At 43.6% G+C, this 23,438-nt stretch overlaps 1 protein-coding gene across 1 annotated transcript; it reads left to right on the top strand.

Annotated features, from left to right (window-relative positions):
- The first annotated feature begins 10,738 nt into the window (after positions 1-10,738).
- Positions 10,739-22,623, top strand: LOC139566632 (cyclin-dependent kinase 2-associated protein 2-like). The gene is made up of 5 exons (XM_071387869.1): positions 10,739-10,854; positions 16,231-16,388; positions 17,020-17,105; positions 20,014-20,134; positions 21,198-22,623. Exons 2-5 carry the CDS (start codon positions 16,334-16,336, stop codon positions 21,263-21,265), a joined length of 330 nt encoding a protein of 109 aa, XP_071243970.1. The 5' UTR covers positions 10,739-10,854; positions 16,231-16,333; the 3' UTR covers positions 21,266-22,623.
- Positions 22,624-23,438: the final 815 nt, after the last annotated feature.

Here is a 23,438-nt window from a genome sequence, read left to right as displayed (position 1 = left end):
GATGGGTTGGTGTGATTCCTAGATAACGGTATGGTTTTGTGCACTATCATTTCTGAACTCCCTATCTTCTTCCATTAGGTGTGTGTGTGTGTGTGTGTGTGTGTGTGTGTGTGTGTGTGTGTGTGTGTGTGTGTGTGTGTGTGTGTGTGTGGTCAATCTTTCTGATCTCCCACTCTGTTACTATTCATGAGAGTGGGAGTGATTCTGTCGAGGGAACGTGAGGTCCAAGGTCAGTTACATAAATGAGTGCAGGGCATTTCATGTACGGCACATGAAACCCCTGAAAGATGGAAATGTGGCGTCGAAGAAGCACAAATTGGGCGACATCTGTCTGATGACCTCAAGCAAATGAATGTTGATTAACATTCTCTGCCCCTTTGTAATCAAAGTACACTTTCAAGATACAGAGGTGTTTCCGAAAAATTCAATTTCAGTCCTGCCGTGACGAACAAGTGTGTTGACATTTACAATGCCTGCTAGGCAGCTATACACAATCTTTTCAAATTTTGGATTCACACATTGTGGCTGTGGGAGTCAATTTCAGTTTCTGTTTGACTTGTATTCTGAACAAGTCCTCATAAGAATGCAGTTACAGTGCTCCTGAGTGGAGCAGCGGTCTACGGCACTGCATCTCAGTGCTCGAGGCATCACTACAGACCCTGGTTTGATTCCAGGCTGTATCACAACCGTCTGTGATTGGGAGTCCCATAGGGTACTAGCTGGGTAGTGAAAGTCTACAAACACCTTGCACAGTGTTCACATTTTGTTGCCTTAAAAAAAAAAAAAATCTAAAAGGGATTACATTGCTTCGTTTTTTTTACACAACCTACTCCACATATTTAAGGTGAAAGAAATAACTAAGATGTGTTGATTGCATGTCTTCACACCCCAGAGTGTGGAAGCACATTTGGTTGCCATTGCAGCTGTGAATCATTTTGAATAATATTCTACCAACATCGCACAATTCTTAGGGCAACATATGTCAATTTTTTTGACAAAATTGTTCAAGCTCAGTAAATTTGCTTGGGAATCATTGGACAGCAATAATAAAACTTTGTTTCAGAGCCCGGTTAAACTTTAGAGGAAAACCTGCCTCAGTCTTCTGAAAATCTTACCCTGGGATATAATCATTTTTCTGTGGGACAATTAGATAAACGTATTCCAAAGACACACCAGAATGGCTCTCCAGGAGGTGTTGAGTGTTCCTGAATGGTCCAGTCTCCATCCTGACCTAAATATGCAAGAAAAAAATATTGAATATTTGTCACGATCGTCGTAGTGAGGAGACCAAGGCGCAGCGTGATGTGAATACATTCTTTTTTTTAATAAACGAATGACCCACTAAACAAACTAACAAAAAGACCGTGAAGCTATAAATAACAGAGTGCTGACAGGCAACAACACATAGACAACTACCCACAAAACATAAGTGGAAAATGGCAACCTAAATAGGATCCCCAATCAGAGACAATGATAAACAGCTGCCTCTGATTGGGAACCAATTCAGGCCACCATAAACCTACATTCCCTAGACATACAAATCCCCATAGATAAACAAAAAACCCTAGACAAGGCTCCTTCGGCAGGACTCTTTTGGAACCGTTTTATCTAAGAGTGTAATTTTAACAACTGATTTTTACATGTTTGTGTTAATGTTGAGTTCTGTATTGATTTGATTGTTGAGCGGATTGGATGAAGAATGTGAGCACCTGTAACACGATGGCCACATTTGTAAAGATGATAATAATGGGGGTTTATACCTGATGAATGTTTTAAATGTTGACGCTTTGGTTTACTGTGAGTTGATGGTAACATCGGGCATGACCGTCTGTAATATTACAGTTTTGTGATGTTAATTTGATGTGGGATCTCTCTCTCTCTCTCTCTCTCTCTCTCTCTCTCTCTCTCTCTCTCTCTCTCTCTCTCTCTCTCTCTCTCTCTCTCTCTCTCTCTCTCTCTCTCTCTCTCATAGTGTACATGTTTTTAACTTCATATGGTCAGCCCTGCACTAGCCAGAGAGTGTGTGTGTGTGCCTGTGTATGTGTGTGTGCAAGTGTGTGCACCTGCTTGTATGTGTGGGTTGGTATTGGCTCACGACTGGCTGATTGTTAACCGAGTAATTGGTCAATATGTTCATTATCCAACCCATTGATGGTTGGAACTATTTCTCTTTTCAAAAGCCATGTGACAAGGATGGGCTGGTGTGATTCATAGATGATGATATTGTTTTCTGGACTTCCTTCTTTAAGTCTCTGTGTGTGTCAGTCTATTTTTCTAAACTCCCACTCTGCTACTATTCATGCGAGTGGGAGTAATTTTGTCCAGTGAGCAAGAGGTCCAAGGTCAGTTATACATGATTGAGCACAGGAAATGTAATTAATGTACAGCACTGAAAGATGTCAATGGAAATGTGGCGACAAAGATTGACAAACATAGTGATTTGGGGGACTTTTGTTGTGCTGCTCTGTAAGATCTACTGCCACGGAGAGAGCGAGACCAGTGATTAACTTGTCCCATCGTAGCCACGGAGGTGTGGGTGCTGAGGGTGCTGCAGCCCTCCTTGAAAAATCATAATAAAAAAAAGTTCACTGGGCCTTTACTAGTCCTGTATTAGCGGACTGATAAAGCCGTCTGTAGTGCGGGCAACAAAAACGAATTTTGCCCCACCCCACAACAACAACAAAAAAGCCCCACCCCCACTCCCAAACACCTTCCTGAAGCTATGTGTTCCATTATTCACTGAAAAGGCCCCTTCTTAATCAAATGACACTTTCATGAGAGGGAGGAGAAGATTCTGCAAATCTAAAATCAATGAAATTACAAGACATTACCTGAAATTACCTGAAGTGTGCTTCCTTTAAAGGTGTAAAATGCCTGCTAGGCTGCAATCCATTCCAATTTTGGTTTCACCCAATTTTCAGTTTCTGTTTAAATGTGATTCTGGATCAGTCCTTAAGAATGCACAGCTATTTCAAAACCCGGACAAAATAACTACAAAACGGTTATGGGACATTCCCTCAACTTCTCAGTGAGAGCATATTATTTATTCATCTATTGATAGTCTAGACAAAAATATTTCTCTCCTCTGTTTATGCCTTCAGCTGTACGGCAATTCGAGCGTGGGATCATGTACCTTATTTACTGGACTTAAGTTAGTTCTGCCTGAGTGAATCTGAACACATATCAGCGACCAATATGGTGACAACCCAAATGCGTTAGATCGATCGAGCAGGAACACAGGTTCCTATGTCTTCCAATGGTGCGGCTGCTGTCGGCATTCCAAAGATGAACCAATTTGAATAAACGCTTGGAGGTAAGGATCACAGCAGTGGTGTAGTCTACGTAGCCTGAAGGCGACACTTATATCACTTATTATTGGTAGGCCTGAATCACACTGCTGCTCTAATTTATTTGTGCCTTACGGATTGTGGTTGTTGTGGATGGCTGTTCACAAATATACATGTGTATTTTAACTCAATAATGGTTGAATTGAAGAAGTTTCAGTTGCCTATCAATCATTGTTTTTTTTTGTTGCTACCAGCGGTGCATTTATAATGGACACCGTTTACCATTTAAGAACCAAACAGAGGAAAACGAACGTTTCTATTGGACAAATTCAGGTAGGTCCCCGTTTCGTTCAGTTTGTTTCCGTTTAAGAAACATTTTGCAACAGAATCGAATGAATACGCCCCAGTGGCCAGCCAGTGAAAAATGCGGTTCTGCAACAGCTGCATAGTGCGGAACCCAGCCTAGAACACAAGTCGGAGTTCCTCTCTTCTAAACTCCCCCGTGGTTTTGTGCTCCATACTATCAAAAACGAGTTTCATTTATAATTATTCCTTGGTTTTTGGGTTATGCCCAGGTAAAACAATTAGGCTAATCCACACTGTACAAAACATTAGGAACACCTGCAACTTCCATGGCATAGACTGATCAGGTGAATCCAGAAAGCTATGATCCCTTATTGTTAAATCCACTTCAATTAGTGTAGGTGAAGGGAGGAGACTGGTTAACAAAGGAATTTTAAGCCTTGAGACAATTGAGACATGGATTGTGTATGTGTGCCATTCAGAGGGTGAACGGGCAAGACAAAAGATGTACTGTAAGTGCCTTTTGAATGGTGTATGGTACTAGTAGGTGCCAGGCACACCGGTTTGTGTCAAGAATTACAACACTGCTGAGTTTTTCACACTCAACCGTTTCTTGTGTGTGTCAATAATGGTCCACCGCCTCCCGAGTGGCGCAGTGTTCTAAGGCACTGCATCGCAGTGCTAGCTGTGCCACTAGAGATTCTGGGTTCGAGTCCAGGCTCTGTTGCAGCCGGCCGCGACCGGGAGACCCATGGGGCGGTGCACAATTGGCCCAAAGTCATCCGGGTTAGGGGAGGGTTTGGCCGGCAGGGATGTCCTTGTTCCATCGTGCACTAGCGACTCCTGTGGCGGGCTGGGAGCAGTGCACGCTGACACGGTTGCCAGATTCATTGCAATTCCAATCCTGGAGTTCAAATGTACACTATATTGCGTACAAACTGGTGTAATCCATTGTGTAATGGGACAAGAGGTTCCTGTGTCCGATTGATCAGAGGTCATTCAAATGTACCAATAGGACTTTTAAGTATCTGAGCTGTCAATAACTGTGCCATTGGTGAGTGTCTTGTATTTCAATTGTTCCAAAAGTTGTGTAAATGTATAAATTAGAAATGGTTTTAATGCACTCCATGTCACACCCTGGCCTTAGTTATCTTTGTTTTCATTATTATTTTAGTTAGGTCAGGGTGTGAAATGGGGAATGTATGTGTTTTGGTTTGTCTAGGGGTTTGTACGTTTAATGGGTCAGTGACTTGTCTAGGTGTTTGTATGTCTATGGCTGCCTAGATTGGTTCTCAATTAGAGGCAGCTGTGGTTTATTGTCTCTGATTGAGAGCCATATTTAAGGCAGCCATAGGCATTTGGGTTTTGTGGGTAATTGTCTATGTTGTACGTTTGTAGCTTGTGTGCGCACTTACGTTTATAGCTTCACGATCGTTTGTTGTTTTGTTTAGGTTTATAATAGTGTTCGTTTCGTGTTTTTCTTTATTCTCAAATAAAAGAATGTATTTTCCACACGCTGCGCCTTGGTCCACTTCTTCCACTCAAGACGATCGTGACACTCCAACATGTCAGCAGATGTAGTTTTATGAACATTATACAATTTAGAGGGTAATGCATCCCCGCCCTGTATAATTTTACCTTTCAGATGAACTTCTATACCAGATGTTATGTGTTCGGTATGTCTTCACTGTGTTTTCGGCCCCTAACAGAGCACATTTTGGTCATTATATTGCAATGCATTATCAGACATTTTACTGATACAAAATTAGGCTACTACATTATTATCATCAAAGTTATACTATTACATAATATACTGTATATCATGATAGTGAACATTACCTTCAATGGAGTTGTTCGTCTCCGCTGAGGGGAAATAAAAACATTCACATTGACTTACACAAAGAAGTGCAACTGAAAGTAGACCACAGCACAGGTCTAGAACACGTTTGTGTCAGCAGAGCAAAGGCAGTTTGAGGAAGTACCCAAATGTAATTACCAGAGGTGTCGAGTACTTGTCCATTTCTGATCTCTGTCCCATCTTTGTTTCTCCAGGTGAGTTCAGGTTGTGGTGGCCAGCCCGCTGATGAACAGGTAACGTTCACCTGACCTCCTCCTCCTCTTCCTTCAGCCACAGCGAGAACTGGTTCACCACCTGTCACTAATGGATAGATAAGGGGGGGGACAAGCCAAAACTTTTAGGACACAGATAGAATGACAGGATAAATTGGAAGAATGCAAGATACACTACCGTTCAACAGTTTGGGGTCACTTAGAAGTAGTCCTTGATTTTGAAAGAAAAGCACATTTTTTGTCCATTAAAATAACATCAAGTTGATCAGAAATACGGTGTAGACATTGTTAATGTTGTAAATGACTATCTGGAAGCGGCAGATTTTTTATGGAATATCTACATAGGCGTACAGACGCCTCACAAGTCCTCAACTGGCAGCTTCATTAAATAGTACCCGCAAAACACCAGTCTCAACGTCAACAGTGAAGAGGCGACTCCGGGATGCTGGCCTTCTAGGCTGAGTTCCTCTGTCCAGTGTCTGTTATTTTGCCCATCTTAATCTTTTATTTTTATTGGCCAGTCTGAGATATGGCTTTTTCTTTGCAACTCTGCCTAGAAGGCCAGCATCCCAGAGTCGCCTCTTCACTGTTGACGTTGAGACTGGTGTTTTGCGGGTACTATTTAATGAAGCTGCCAGTTGAGGACTTGTGAGGCGTCTGTTTCTCAAACTAGACACTAATGTACTTGTCCTCTTGCTCAGTTGTGCACCGGGACCTCCCACTCCTCTTTCTATTATGGTTAGAAACAGTTTGCACTGTTCCGTGAAGGGAGTAGTACACAGCATTGTACGAGATCTTCAGTTTCTTGGCAATTTCTCGCATGGAATAGCCTTCATTTCTCAGAACAAGAATAGACTGACGAGTTTCAGAAGAAATGTATTTGTTTCTGGCCATTTTGAGCCTGTAATCGAACCCACAAATGCTGATGCTCCAGATACTCAACTAGTCTAAAGAAGGCCAGTCTTATTGTGTCTTTAATTAGAACAACAGTTTTCAGCTGTGCTAACATAATTGCAAAAGGGTTTTCTGATGATCAATTAGCCTTTTAAAATGATAAACTTGGATTAGCTAACACAACGTGCCATTGGAACACAGGAGTGATGGTTGCTGATAATGGGCCTCTGTACGCCTACGTAGATATTCCATAAAAAAATAGCCGTTTCCAGCTACAATAGTCATTTACAACATTAACAATGTCTACACTGTATTTCTGATCAATTTGAAGTTATTTAAATGGACAAAATAATAGCTTTTCTTTCAAAAACAAGGACATTTCTAAGTGACCCCCAAACTTTTGAACGGTAGTGTATGTATTTTACAATTTAATGCTAGATGGCTACTTACTCTGAAAGTAGTCTATGGGCCAGGAGAAACTGTATTCCATGGTTTGGTTTTCTTTTAGATGACCACGACAAACTTTAGCTAACTTTAGCCACCGCTATCTAACATTCAATAGGAGTGACACGGGCATCCATGACATTTTCTAAATATCATGGCCAAAACAACTCAAATCAACTTTCAATTATTTCGTTTCAAGTTACTTAAATGTGGTTTGCCCATTTTATTTTTGACATTAAATAGCCTATCGCTTCCATAGATAAAAAATTTTTTGGAGGGGGGGGTTATATTAGGCTAAGTCAGCTGTAGTTTGTAGTGGCTGAACCCCTAAAGCAATTGTAAACTGTGAATGCTGATCTAGGATCAGGTGCTTTGGGGGTTACACCACAATACAGTTTCACCATCAATTTGAGAGATAACCCTTACCATTCACTGTGAGAAAGACACTGGCCTTTTCAACCCTGCATTAAAGATAAAGGACATCACAATGAAATTATCATAAGACTTTCCTCTGCAGTCCTCAAAATGATTTTTTAGCTCCTCTAATCTTTTGAGAATCAGGGATGCCAAATGTTGGTCTGTGGACTCCTCTGCCTCAAAAGCCCAGAAAATGTTCCTTTATGTGGGGCTCCTCCTTCAGTGACACAATTCTAATCACAACTGACAACTAACTGTTCAGTGTGGCTGACATCTGAGGTGCAATCCAGAATGATAGAGAAGAATTTTGCCAGCTTGATGTCACTCACCATTATTGAAATTACCTTGCTGCTCAACAAATCAATGGGTTCATTCTGTATTTGGTGGCCGAAGTAGCTGGTGGTGTGACTCGAGGTCCCTTTTTGGACACGGTTAAGGTGCTCTTTCATGACTGGATCAAATCGTGCCATCAGTTCAACCTCTGAGAACATTTCCATTTGACGGAGAGTACGGTGTGTCTGTGTCCCCCCTTTAGTGCCAGATTTCTATTTGCCAGAGACTGCACAATAACAGTCAGACGTGTCAACACCTCTGCATCTTATCCTCTCAGCCTCTATAAGTGCCATCTCATGCTTATCAATTGTTTCCCCTTTTTTGATCCTCATTGCCAGTTCTTTCCATAATTTCATGCAGTTTTGGTGTTCTGGACTGCTGTCGTGTGAAGTCAGCAAAGAACTTGCATGTTTCCAGTCTGTCAGTCCTGAGTTTGCCAAATTAATTTTCTTCTTAGAAAATAGTTTGCAGCAGAAGCAGAAGAGGCTGTTGTTTCTTTCAGAATACACCAACTAACTTCTTGGGATTTTTTCACCACTTACCAAGGTCTTCCTGAAATACTGATGGTGGCAACTTCTTCCATCACTCTCATTCCTTGGGAAATCAAAGTCAGGTGGTACCTCACTTGGTCCTCTGCAAACTAGTTGTGTCCGGATTCATGTAGTTAGATTACATCAGTCAGAACTAAAGGCAAGTCAACAGGGTCTGTAGACAGTGGTTCTTGCTCTCTAGCAGGATTTGGTGGGGATGCTGCTACAGGCATTTCTAATGGAGATCACGTGGGCATTAGTTGACGTTATTCACAGCATTTATAGTGGTGGAACATCCCACATACATACCCAGTAATAATAAAATCATCATAGTTATCTGCAGTATGGAAACTTAAAACTTTGCAGAAGGGAAATTATTTATTTTGTTTATGTTACGCAGGGATGCACACACACACACACACACGTAAAAAATCCTGCTGGGGAGAAGTTGAAGCAAATGGGTCTTCATCCTCATCCTCAGGCTCAGGCAACATTTGTAAAGACACCTGTGTGGCTGAGGTGGATGGCTCCTCATCCTGAGGCTCTGAGATCATTTCTGAAGAGGCCTGTGTGGCTAAGGAGGTAGATGGCTCCTCATCCTGGCCAGTGCCAGAGGGTGCTCCAAAATATTTCAAAAGTGCCCCTGAATTTGCATTGAAATAGTCTGACGCCCTAAATACATTTGCTGCACAATTAAATATTCATGTCATTATGCACCATTTATCAAACTTTCAGACTAGGAACCAAATGAACCATACAACCTCATTGGCTAATTCTAGGCATAAGACACCTCAAAAGACTCAAAATATGACAAAAGATACAAAATATCAGCATAATATAGACATATTTTAAGTTAGCCTACAGCATTGGAAATTCCCCTTACTGAGCTCAGGACCTAGTCAATACAATCACAGGAAACCTTTATGATGTCACCTCAATGAAAGTTAACCAAATCAATAATGTGCTAGTTAGGTTGTAATCGTTTTGCTGCAGGCTACACACATTATCATGATGAAACTGTGTGAAATTATATCCAATGTTATGGAAGCTAGTTGGACAGAAAACGGAATATTGTCGCCCTATGTGTAATAGCATAGCAACATAGGCTAACAAACATAAGTGTTATACTAGCCTATTTCATTACATGCATAATATTAAACTCATAAAGAGATGACATAGCTGCATACCCTTATCTTTTGCACGTTTCTCCTCTTCTTCTTTCCTCTTTTTCCTAAACAGGGCACCTGATGGCTTAGACCATTTCTTATCCATTTGTGTGGATTTGGCACTCGAGCATCAATACATTACCCCTCCCCCAACACTGTCAACCAAGAGTCAAGACTCAACCAATTCACCTTGGTGGTGTGCAGACTGGTTTTATTTTATTCTTAACGATTTCACACAAACCATAAAAAAATGCAACAATATGTCTGTGAAACTATATATTCACAGTATCATGAATGAATTGTGTTTTATTTGGTAGCATTTCTTTGTGTGACTGATTTTTCTAATTGCATTAGTACTGTACAAAGTTAGAGGTACGCAATTTGATAGATTCCCCCGCTCCCCTTACCTCGGGCTTCCAGTGGGTGGATGGTCAACTTACCCACGCCCACCTCTACATCTCGTACTTCTGAGTGGGAGGCCTTCCCAGGCAGTAGCCTGCCTAGCTCACAAACTAGAATCAGGGCGTCCACTCCGACAAGCTTAATTGACCCACAGTCCCACACGGTGACATGATATCCTTGACGTGATGTGCAAATGATCGATAGAAAACAAAATGTGCAAATGTCACCATTCCCCCAAAAATGTTGTGTGGGCACCTCGTACCGCCCCTGTCAAGATGCCGCCCTGGGCGGCTGCACATGTCGCCCATACCTAAATCCGCCACTGGTTCCAACCAAAAATACAACTTTGCCACTGTTCATTGTTCTCTTCTATCTCTCGTTCAAGGTTAATGATGCAGTGTGTCCACTTGCAAGTCAACCATGTAGCAAATCAGCTTTTGTGGTCTTGGACAGTGACAGCCTGAAATCACTATATATTTTTTTTAACTAACTGACAGACCTCATACCACTCTTTCAGATCACTCTCACACGCACGCAAGCGGACACGTAGTTAGATTACATTTATTTGGCAAACCTGGGGAAGAAGGGCCTTCATGTGGCATAATAGAAAAAACGTTTGGTTTATTGTGTGATTGATGTTTCGTTTCAGGCAGTAACCTTAGATGATCTACATGTTGACATGATGATCGACATGTCCACACGTCATGTAACCACAGGGAAAATAAATCAGTGAGGTGTGCCCCATCAAATAATGTTTTTTTTACATTCAAACTCTGAATAACAAAGAGATTATTAAAAAAGACACACCAGTGCAGAACCCTCAAATAAATAGAAGGGAAGGCTCTGATAAAAAGACAGTTCTGCTCACCTGCCATTGATTTTTTTTTGCCAATGACAACGCATCACTTTATGAATATTCAGTCGACTTTGCATCAATAACCACGCCCCTTTTCAGCAGGAGAAAGGAAGCTGCTTTTTCGACCTGGCTGAAAATCTTCCCCTAGAAAGGTACATTTCGAAAGCATTCCCCTTGACTTTTGTTTTCTATTACATGTTTTTAATGGCTACTGAGATACTTAAACCCATGGAACGCAAATGCATTATGTAACTACTTGCTGCAATCTAACGTTATAGCTATGCACCTAGCTAGATAACGTTAGCCTGTTTCACACCGAATGCAAACCAGTCAGCGTCCTTGCTAAGTAGAGATTAACTAGCTATGAAATGTGCAGTGATCAACGAAGTCATTGCAATTACAAGTTAGGTCACCCGCTAACTAGCTTTGTTTCCGTTAATTTGACATTGTCTGAAGCGAGATGTCATCTCGTCGACCTTTGGTTCGGTAACTAGTTAGCGAGCTACAGTTAGCTAACGTTAGCTTAGCTACGTAGCCAACGTTAGTACAGTCATTTTAAAGATAGGCTACGACCCGATGAGGTACTGACGTATTGTGCAAAGTTGCCCGCTAAGCTGATGTAGAGAACAGGCACGGTTGTGACAAATGTTTGAAACCAGCTTGGGCTGTTCGATTACTAGCTAGCTAGGTAACCTAAGGTCTGCGTCGTTAAGTCATATGTTTTTTTATTTCACCTTTATTTAACCAGGTAGGCTAGTTGAGAACAAGTTCTCATTTGCAACTGCGACCTGGCCAAGATAAAGCATAGCAATTCGACACATACAACAACACAGAGTTACACATGGAATAAACAAAACATAGTCAATAATACAGTAGAACAAAAGAAAACAAAAAGTCTGCAAATGAGAACTTGTGAGTGCAAATGAGGTAAGATAAGGGAGTTAAGGCAATAAATAAGGCCATGGTGGCGAGGTAATTACAATAGAGCAATTAAAACACTGGAATGGTAGATGTGCAAGTAGAGATACTGGGGTGCAAAGGAGAAAGATAAATAAATACAGTATGGGGATGAGGTAGGTAGATAGATGGGCTGTTTACAGATGGGCTATGTACAGGTGCAGTGGTCTGTGAGCTGCTCTGACAGCTGGCGCTTAAAGCTAGTGAGGGAAATTTGAGTCTCCAGCTTCAGAGATTTTTGCAGTTCGTTCCAGTCATTGGCAGCAGAGAACTGGAAGGAAAGATGACCAAAGGAGGAATTGGCTTTGGTGGTGACCAGTGAGATATACCTGCTGGAGCGCGTGCTACGAGTGGGTGCTGCTATGGTGACCAGTGAGCTGAGATAAGGTGGGGCTTTACCTAGCAGAGACTTGTAGATAACCTGTAGCCAGTGGGTTTGGCGACGAGTATGAAGCGAGGGCCAACCAACGAGAGCGTACAGGTCGCAATGGTGGGTCGTGTATGGGGCTTTGGTGACAAAACGGATGGCACTGTGATAGACTGCATCCATTTTGTTGAGTAGAGTGTTGGAGGCAATTTTATAGGTGACATCACTGAAGTCGAGGATCAGTAGGATGGTCAGTTTTACGAGGGTATGTTTGGCAGCATGAGTGAAGGATGCTTTGTTGCGATATAGGAAGCCAATTCTAGCTTTAATTTTGGATTGGAGATGCTTAATGTGAGTCTGGAAGGAGAGTTTACAGTCTAACCAGACACCTAGGTATTTGTAGTTGTCCACGTATTCTAAGTCAGAGCCGCCCAGAGTAGTGATGCTGGACGGGCGAGCAGATGCGGGCAGTGATCGGTTGAAGACCATGCATTTCGTTTTACTTGCGTTTAAGAGCAGTTGGAGGCCATGGAAGGAGAGTTGTATGGCATTGAAGCTCGTCTGGAGGATAGTTAACACAGTGTCCAAAGAGGGGCCAGAAGTATACAGAATGGTGTCGTCTACGTAGAGGTGTATCAGAGAATCACCAGCAGCAAGAGCAACATAATTGATGTATACAGAGAAGAGAGTCGGTCCGAGGATTGTGCCCTGTGGCACCCCCATAGAGATTGCCAGAGGTCCGGACAACAGGCCCTCCGATTTGACACACAGAACTCTATCAGAGAAGTAGGTGGTAAACCAGGCGAGGCAATCATTTGAGAAACCAAGGCTGTCGAGTCTGCCAATAAGAATGTGGTGATTGACAGAGTCGAAAGCCTTGGCCAGGTCGATGAATACGGCTGCACAGTAATGTCTCTTACTGATGGCGGTTATGATGTCGTTTAGGACTTTGAGCGTGGCTGAGGTGCACCCATGACCAGCTCTGAAACCAGATTGCATAGCAGAGAAGGTACAGTGGGATTCGAAATGGTCGGTAATCTGTTTGTTAAGTTGGCTTTCGAAGACCTTAGAAAGACAGGGTAGGATAGATATAGGTCTGTAGCAGTTTGGGTCTAGAGTGTCTCCCCCTTTGAAGAGGGGGATGACCGCAGCTGCTTTCCAATCTTTGGGAATCTCAGACGACACGAAAGAGAGGTTAGGGGTTGCAACAATTTCGGCAGATCATTTTAGAAAGAGAGGGTCCAGATTGTCTAGCCCGGCTGATTTGTAGGGTCCAGATTTTGCAGCTCTTTCAGAACATCAGCTATCTGGATTTGGGTAAAGGAGAAATGGTGGGGGCTTTGGCGGGTTGCTGGGGAGGGTGCCGGGCAGTTGACCGGGGTAGGGATAGCCAGGTGGAAAGCATGCCCAGCCGTAGAGAAATGTTTATTGAAATTCTCAATTATAGTGGATTTATCAGTGGTGACAGTGTTTCCTAGCCTCAGAGCAGTGGGCAGCTGGGAGGAGGAGCTCTTATTCTCCATGGACTTTACAGTGTCCCAGAACTTTTTTGAGTTAGTACTACAGGATGCAAATTTCTGTTTGAAAAAGCTAGACTTAGCTTTCCTAACTGCCTGTGTATATTTGTTCCTAACTTCCCTGAAAAGTTGCATATCACGGGGGCTGTTTGATGCTAATGCAGAACGCCACAGGATGTTTTTGTGCTGGTCAAGGGCAGACAGGTCTGGAGTGAACCAAGGACTATATCTATTCCTAGTTTCATTTTTTTTTGAATGGGGCATGCTTATTTAAGATGGCGAGGAAGGCACTTTTAAAGAATAGCCAGGCATCATCTACTGACGGGATGAGGTCAATGTCATTCCAGGATACCCCGGCCAGGTCGATTAGAAAGGCCTGCTCGCAGAAGTGTTTTAGGGAGCGTTTGACAGTGATGAGGGGTGGTCGTTTGGTCGCAGACCCAATACGGATGCAGGCAATGAGGCAGTGATCGCTGAGATCCTGGTTGAAGACAGCAGAGGTGTATTTGGAGGGCAGGTTGGTTAGGATGATATCTATGAGGGTGCCCGTGTTTACGGATTTGGAGTTGTACCTGGTAGGTTCATTGATCATTTGTGTGAGATTGAGGGCATCAAGCTTGGATTGTAGAATGGCCGGCGTGTTAAGCATGTCCCAGTTTAGGTCACCTAGTAGCACGAGCTCAGAAGATAGATGGGGGGGCAATCAATTCACATATGGTATCGAGGGCACAGCTGGGAGCAGAGGGAGGTCTATAGCAAGCGGCAACAGTGAGAGACTTGTTTATGGAAAGGTGTATTTTTTGAAGTAGAAGCTTGAATTGTTTGGGGACAGACTTGGATAGTAATACAGAACTCTGCAGGCTATCTTTGCAGTAGATTGCAACACCCCCCTTTGGCAGTTCGATCTTGGCGGAAAATGTTATAGTTAGCGATGGAGATTTCAGGGTTTTTGGTGGTTTTCCTAAGCCAGTATTCAGACACGGCTAAGACATCCGGGTTAGCAGAGTGTGCTAAAGCAGTGAGTAAGACAAACTTAGGGAGTAGGCTTCTAATGTTAACATGCATGAAACCAAGGCTTTTACGGTTACAGAAGTCAACAAATGAGAGCACCTGGGGAGTGGGAGTGGAGCTAGGCACTGCAGGACCTGGATTAACCTCTACATCACCAGAGGAACAGAGGAGAAGTAGGATAAGGGTACGGCTAAATGCTATAAGTGGCCGCCTAGCACGTTCAGAACAGAGATTAAAAGGAGCAGGTTTCTGGGCACGATAGCATAGATTCAAGGCATAGTGTACAGACAAAGGTAAGGTAGGATGTGAGTACATTGGAGGTAAACCTAGGCATTGAGTAATGATGAGAGAGATATAGTCTCTAGAGACGTTTAAACCAGGTGATGTCATCGCATATGTAGGAGGTGGGACAACATGGTTGGTTAAGGCATATTGAGCAGGGCTAGAGGCTCTACAGTGAAATAAGACAGTAATCACTAACCAGGACAGTAATGGACGAGGCATATTGATATTAGAGAGAGGCATGCGTAGCCAAGTGAACATATGGGTCCAGTGAGTGGTTGGGCTGACTTGGGGACACAGCGATTCAGACAGTTAGCAGGCTGACGCTAACAGTTAGTAGGCCAGGGCTAAACAAGCTAGCAGTTAGCAGACCGGGTTAGCAAGCAAGCAGTCAGTAGACCGGGGCTAGCAAGTTAGTCTTTGGGGGACGTCGCGATGGGGGTAAGTCTGTGTTTGCCTCTTCGAGCGGTGACGTCGTGGAGTTAGTAGGGTTCCAAGTAGCTCTAGGTAGCTAGCAGGCCTAGCAGGTTAGCAGAATGGGCCTTCAGCGGGCGTCGCACCTGAGGGGCCTGTTGGAATCCTCTGGCTGATTATGTCGGTATTCCAGTCGTAGAGGATCGGTGGGGTTCCGTGCCCCGTACCGGCAGTAGAAGGGGTCCGGATATTGTAGCCCAGGAGTGAGCCGGGAGATGGGTCTAGCATGGGCTAGTTGGTGCTAGCTCCGGGACGGAAACGTTAGCCAGGAGTATTCAACCCGGGTTGCGATTAGCTAGTTGTGATGATCCAGATGAAAAGGATCAGAGTTTGTGGTAGGAATTCGGGGATATGGAGAGAAAAATAGGTCCGGTATGCTCTGGTTTGAAACGCGTTGTACGAACTGGCGAGAGCTTTCCGAGCTGAAGGTTAGCAGATGACCGCCAGCAGTGGTTAGCTGATTGATAGCTGGTAGCTAGTTAGCTAGCTAGCTTCAGTTGAGGTATTCCAGTTCGGAGGTAAATATAAATACTTTAGAAAAAAAAAAAAGAAGATCCACACCACATTGGGTGAGGCGGGTTGCAGGAGAGTATTTTGAAATTGAGGTTTAGGAAAAATATTAAAAAGAACGCAGAGAAAAATATATATAAGACAAAGACATCTGACTGCTACGCCATCTTGGAACAGGAACTGACGTTTGCAAACGTCAGTGATCCACTGACAACATGACAGCCTGGTCCAAATCTGTATGAGTTAAACAACATACCTCAAATCATTGTCATGCCAAACCCAATTGGCCATACAGAACATTCAAAATGACTTGCATAGCACACAATCTATTCTGGACCAGGCTAGACTGACCGCGTTGTTGATGAATGTCATACATGATGGAACATAACACCATTACTTTCTCTTCCTAGCTCTCAGGGGCCCAGCCCACCAGTAAAGCTGTATAAGCACAGGGTCGACGGGACGGATGGAAGCGGTGCGCCGTCGTACGGGGAGGTCCGTAGTGACAGCACGATGAGCTACAAACCCATCGCCCCTGCCCCGTCCGGCTCCAACCACACCCCGCCAGGTTTCTGCCAACTGTCAATTGGTTCTTTAGTATCCACTATTATTGCTATCAAGGGTGCACCCATAGACATTGAATTTCTATTTCTATGGATGCACCCTCTACACTACCCGTTGTTGGTTTGGTCTTCACCCATCTTGCTGAACTCAACCCTACCACAGTGCAGTGGATTCCATTCAATAGATAAGACTAGCGGTCCTATCCCTGCGACATACCCAGAGACCTGCCCAGGGAACACTACACATCAGCAACCAACCTGAGTGTCATATACTACCAACCATAATGTAACAAACCCTCTCACCTGAGAATTACTTACTTTTATTTTATTTTACCTTTATTTAACGAGGCAAGTCAGTTAAGAACAAATTCTTATTTTCAATGACGGCCTAGGAACAGTGGGTTAACTGCCTTGTTCAGGGGAAGAACGACAGATTTTTACCTTGTCAACTCTGGGATTCGATCTTGCAACCTTTCGGTTACTAGTCCAACGCTCTAACCACTAGGCTACCTGCCGCCCCAGAATGAATGCGCCACCGATGCCACGCAGCGTTTATGCCCCTGCCTTCCATTTGAAAGATGATAACCAGTCATAGGGCGCTTCAGTGCGTCTGAATTCTGTCTTTCCTCTGCCTAGGCTCCAGTGTGCCCTCCCCCTCACTCCCTTCCAACTTCAGACCGGCGTTCAGTGATTTCGGCCCGCCGTCGATGGGCTTCGTTCAGGTAGGACAGAACAGCCTGACCCTCGTCTAACTGCTTTAACTAATGCCTATGATACTTTAGAGTCATGTTAAATATGTTATGTTACTCAGGGTATTATATCAAATAGTATTGGTCACATACACATGGTTAGCAGATGCTAATGCGAGTGTAGCGAAATGCTTGTGCTTCTAGGTCCGACTATGCGGTAATATTTAACAAGTAATCTAACAAATTCACAACAACAACCTTATACACACAAATGTAAGGGATGAATAAGGATATGCACATATAAATATGGATGAGCGATGGCCGTGCGGCATAGGCAAGATGCAGTAGATGGTATAGAGCAGTATATACATATGAGATGAGTAATGTAAACATTAAAGTGGTGTTATTTAAAGTGACTAGTGATACCTTTGAGTCCATTTACTAAAGTGGCCAGAGAGAGAGGCTGCTGACAACATACAGGCTCATATGTTAGTGATGGCTGTTTAACAGTCTGATGGCTTTGAGATAGAAGCTGTTTTTCAGTCTCTCGGTCCCAGCTTTGACGCACCTGTACTGACCTCGCATTCTGGATGATAGTGGGGTGAACAGGCAGTGGCTCAGGTGGTTGTTGTCCTTGATGATCCTTTTGGCCTTCCTGTGACATTGGGTGCTGTAGGTGTCCTGGAGGGCAGGTAGTTTGCTCCCGGTGGTGCGTTGTGCAGATCTCACTACCCTCTGGAGAGCCTTGCGGCTGAGGGCGGTGCAATTGCCGTACCAGGCGGTGATACAGCCCGACAAGATGCTCTCGATTGTGCATCTGTAAAAGTTTGTGAGGGTTTTAGGTGACAAGACACATATTTTCAGCCTCCTGAGGTTGAAGAGGCGCTGTTGTGCCTTCACCACGCTGTCTGTGTGGGTGGACCATTTCAGTTTGTCCATGATGTGTACACCGAGGAACTTATAACTTTCCACCTTCTCTACTGCTGTCCCGTCAATGTGGATGGGTGGGGGAGGGGGGTGCTCCCTCTGCTGTTTCCTGAAGTCCACAATCATCTCCTTCGTTTTGTTGACATTGAGTGAGATGTTATTTTCCTGACACCACACTCCGAGGGCCCTCACCTCCCTATAGGCCGTCTCGTTGTTGGTAATAAGATTACCACTGTAGTGTCGTCTGCAAACTTGATGATTGAGTTGGAAGCGTGCATGGCCACGCAGTCGTGGGTGAACAGGGAGTACAGGAGAGGGCTGAGAACGCACCCTTGTGGGGCCCCAGTGTTGACGATCGGCGCGGTGGAGATATTGTTTCCTACCTTCACCACCTGGGGGCGGCCCGTCAGACCAGGACCCAGTTGCACAGGGCAGGGTCGAGACCCAGGGTCTCGAGCTTAATGACGAGTTTGGAGGGTACTATGGTATTAAATGCTGAGCTGTAGTCAATGAACAGCATTCTTCAATAGATATTCCTCCAGGTGGGATAGGGCAGTGTGCAGTGGGATGGCGATTGCATCGTCAGTGGACCTATTGGGGCGGTAAGCAAATTGGAGTGGGTCTTGGGTGTCAGGTAGGGTGGATGTGATGTGCTCCTTGACTAGTCTCTCAAAGCACTTCATGATGACAGAAGTGAGTGCAATGGAGCGATAGTCATTTAGTTCAGTTACCTTAGCTTTCTTGGGAACAGGAACAATGGTGGCCATCTTGAAGCATGTGGTCACAGTAGACTGCGATAGGGATTGATTGAATATGTCTGTAAAAAACAGTTGGTCTGCGCATGCTCTGAGGACGCGGCTAGGGATGCCGGCAGCCTTGCGAGGGTTAACACGTTTAAATGTTTTACTCGCGTTGGCCACGGAGGAGGAGAACCCACAGGCTTTGGTAGCGGGCCGTGTCAGAGGCACTGTATTGTCCTCAAAGCGAGCAAGATGTTGATGTCCCCGACGGGGCTGGTTTTCTTTTTGTAATCCGTGAATTGACTATAGACCCTGCCACATACGTCTCGTGTTTGAGCCGTTGAATTGCGACTACTTTGTCTCTATACTGATGCTTTGCTTGTTTGATTGCCTTGTGGAGGGAATAGCTGCACTGTTTGTATTCGGTCATGTTTCCAGTCGCCTTGCCATGATTAAAAGCGGTGGTTCACGCTTTCAGTTTTGTGCAGATGCTGCCATCAATCCACAGTTTCTGGTTAGGAAATGTTTTAGTCACAGTGGGTACAGCGTCTCAAATGCACTTGCTAATAAACTCGCTCACCGAGTCAGCGTATACATCAGTGTTGTTGTCTGAGGCTATCCGGAACATATCCCAGTCCACGTGATCGAAGCAATCCTAAAGCGTGGAGTCCGATTGGTCAGACCAGCGTTGTATTGACCTGAGCGCACGGGCTTTTCCTGTTTTAGTTTCTGTCTATAGGCTGGGAGCAACAAAATGGAGTCATGGTCAGATTTGGCGGGGGAGGGCTTTGTATGCATTGTGTAAAGTTAGAGTAGCAATGATCCAGAATGCTAGCAGCCCGTGTCACGCATTCGATATGCTGATTTAGGAAGTCTCGTTCTCAGGTTAGCTTTGTTAAAATCCCCGGCTCCAATAAATGCAGCCTCAGGATGTATGGTTTCCAGTTTACATAGAGTCCAGTGAAGTTCTTTCAGGGCCGACGAAGTATCTGCTTGGGGGGGATATACATGGCTGTGACTATAATCAATAGGGTCCAGATATCACTAACAACAAATACAAAGCAGATCATTACTGGTCATTTTAGTTAAAATAGATTTGTTGGCGAGTGTTTATTTGCATAACTGTCACTTCGTCATGGCAATTATCCCCCTGTATCTCTACTCTTCTGTACGATATAAAGGGACTATATCTTGTTCTAGTTGTTTTGGCTGTCTTCCAGCATATGACCTTTGTCTCGTATCCCCCCCCCTCTCTCACACACACACACACACAGCCAGTGAAAGTGTCTCAGGGCTCAACCTACAGCGAGCTGCTGTCAGTTATCGAGGAGATGAGTCGCGAGATCCGCCCCACCTACGCCGGGAGCAAGAGCGCCATGGAGAGGCTAAAGAGAGGTACTGCAGCCTGACCGGCTAAACGCCTAGGCCACAAATATCCACAAAGCTTGGAGCAAAGGTTGTGGTTGTATTGACATAGGGTGTTTATCAGTACTCCATAGAGTTTACTTTCCTTTTCTCTAACCACGCTGCACATACCCAGCAAGCAGGCAGTAAGCACTTGAATATTATACGCATAAACACAGCAACAAGAAATGAACATAAGGCAGTGGATGAAAGCAATGATCAACATTGCATGGCAGCAGCAAAAGTAAATCATAATAAAAGCCAAACAGTATATGTCATCCAGTCAATCAATCAATCATCAGTTTAAATCCACCAAGTTCAATTAGCAAAATAGCCAGTCCAATCAGACATTGTCCTTTTTAAATCCAAAGATGCCTAAATTAGGCTCAGTTCAAATAATATGCTTTGCACAAAATGAGAAATGGGCAATTTGATGGTAACGGAATTACGCTCAGACTCAGATTTCAATTTAAAAAGGATACCAAACAAAAACCATTGTTTTTGTATGGTTTGTTGAACTTTGAAATCAGTGGTTTTTGTTTGGCATACATTTTTAAAGTGAAAAATCAGAGTCTCGTCATAGTTACATTACTGTGGAATTGCCCAAATGCAGGACACACAAAACTAGTACTTGGTGATTAAATGTAGTCCTAGTTCTTCAGTATGTGAGACGGTCAGTCCCGAAATCCCTATTCCAAGGCTAGTAATCCCAAGGAAAATGTTTCTCCCATGTATAATTACTGCCGTAAATACTTTTCACCAAACAAACATTTCACCCATGCTTCTCACACCACGGCCATTTGGCTCTCGACTCACATGGTTATCCGGGATCCTTGGGATGTCCCTACCCTAACACATTTCAACTTCAATGGGGTGACAGAGTTCGAGTCCCAAGGATCCCATCCCATAGGCCTACTTACTCCATATGAGTTTACTTGGAAACACATGGATTTCAATTCACATTTTAAGGTTCAATGAGGAGACAGTATTTCTCTCCACACATGAAGTAAAAGTTCTAAATCCCAACGTGTGATGTGGTTCATCTGTCTTCTAGGTATCATTCACGCGAGGGCGCTGGTCAGGGAGTGTCTGGCGGAGACAGAGAGGAGCGCTCGCACATAACCCTTTGCAGAATCCCTCCATCCCCCCCCTCCCTTGTCTTTGTATAGGCCTCGTCTATGTGTCCCGTCTTTGTTATCCTGACTTTTTGTCTGTATGGCTCCACTGAACCTGTAACCTTTTTTTCCATTTAGTTTCTCACACCGCCTTATGGGGGTGTGTAAAGAATGTGTAACACATTTTTGCAGTTGTAGGACAGTTCGCTCTCAGATCATTCTGTAGCTTATTTCAGTTTCATAGGCATCACGAGGGGCTGGTAAATATTTTCTCATTTTGGTAGTCCTGTTCAGTGGGGGTGAGGTGATAGTGCTGTAAAATATTTCTGATAGATTTTTGAAAACTGTCACAATGAAATGAGGTTGATACTGACTTTCTCTCTTAGCTGCTATACTGAGACCACTCTACATCCAAAGGTTTAATTCCACATTGTTTTACAGTAAGCAACACTTAAACCTTGTTTGCACTGCAGGCCTTAATGCTCAAATCAGCTTTGTTTTTCAAATCCGTTTTGGAATACGTCACTGTCCAAACGGCAAGTTAAGTGACCAAATTTGGATGTGTGTGTGTTTAGACAGCAGTCATTTGTTGACATGGCTATGCTACTTGTCATAGTAATGACGAATGTGTGCGTTCCTTATCACTCAGAAGTTATGTAGCAAGCTAAGGTGACAATGCCTGCAATGGATGTTCCCCAGTTGCTTTGAATGTTCAAAATCATAGTGTAAGAACACTTTTAAAGCCTCCAAAGGATAAGGCAATCCAACTTTCAAAACAAGTATTGTTTGGCTAGCCACAGCAGTCAACTAACGAGGTAGCTGTTTATCTTTCTAGCACATTCACTAATTTGTTTGTAAACAATAAGCTAGTTAGTTACCACATATTCTTGCCAAACTGTCAGAGTAGCTAGGAAGCAACAAGATATGCCAAATAAGTTTTTTTAAAACGAGGGCAAATCAGATTTGACCATTCAGGCACAAGTCGCACGGCCAGGAATCAGATTTGTATCTGAGTCATCCTATTCCATATGTTTTTTGGCTGTTCAGACTGCAGGAAAATTAACATTTGAATCGGATATGCAAAAATAATGTATTTGATGTAAACAAGGCTTTACAGCATCTTGAAAATACCCCATTCTCTGTTCCACATGCTTCCACCCTACACACATTTTCTGCTGTCATGGCACCCTCTATCTGCCACACAGTCAAGCTTTCCTTGCCTTTCATCCTCCACCCAATTAACTATTACCTCCTCCCTACACACCTGAAATCAGTTTTGTTAGTATGGCAATTTTGTAAACCCAATTTTTGCAGTTCTGTACTTGAATTTAATTAAAAGTTAGAAAAGTTTTCCAATTAAAAAAAGTGAGTGTTTTTCATTTGTATCTAGTGCACAGGAGGTTGGTGGCACCTTTAATTGGGGAGGTAATGCCTGGGATGGTATCAAACATGATTTCCATGTGTTTGATTTTCATTTCGTTTTGTCTGTTCCAGACATTTATGAGCTGTCCTCCCCTCAGCAGCCTTCTGTGATGTAGTGCCTATAGAAAGTCTACACGCCCTTGAACTTTTTACATTTGGTTGTCAGTGCCTCCGTTTTTAATTTAAATCAGGATTTTCTTCCACGTATCTACACAACATACTCCACATTTAAGGCAAATTTTTGTGTGAAGAAAAATAAGTCTCCACCCCTGAGTTAATACTTGGTGACGGATATTTGGCAGCAGTTACAGCTGTGAGTCTGTTGGTATAGGTCTCTACCAACTTTGCACACCTAGATTTGACAATGTTTGTTCATGCTCAAGTTGATGGACAGAAATTTTCCAAGTTATGCCACAAATTTTAGATTGGATTTAGGTCGGGGCTCTGACTGGGCCCCTTGGACTTTACCTAGTTATTCCTTAGCCACTCCACAGTAGCATTGGCTATGGGCTTCAGGTCGTTGTCATGCTGAAAGGTGAACTTCCATCCCAGTTTCAGCTGGTTTTCCTCAAGGACTTTTCTGTTCTATCCTGATAAGTCCCTGGCGATGAGAAATATCCCCATAACATGATGCTGCGCCAAATGTAACACTTGGCATTTCGGTCAAAAAGTAAAATTTGTTTAATAAGACCACAAAACCTTTTGCTACAGAATCTCCTGAGTGCTTCTTGCATACTTAAACTGATTCAAGGTGGGCT

Source organism: Salvelinus alpinus, chromosome 39, assembly GCF_045679555.1.
Source record: "Salvelinus alpinus chromosome 39, SLU_Salpinus.1, whole genome shotgun sequence".
Classification (NCBI taxonomy): Eukaryota; Metazoa; Chordata; class Actinopteri; order Salmoniformes; family Salmonidae; genus Salvelinus; species Salvelinus alpinus.
Note: the sequence above shows the minus strand (reverse complement) of the source record. Positions and strands in the feature narration are given on the sequence as shown.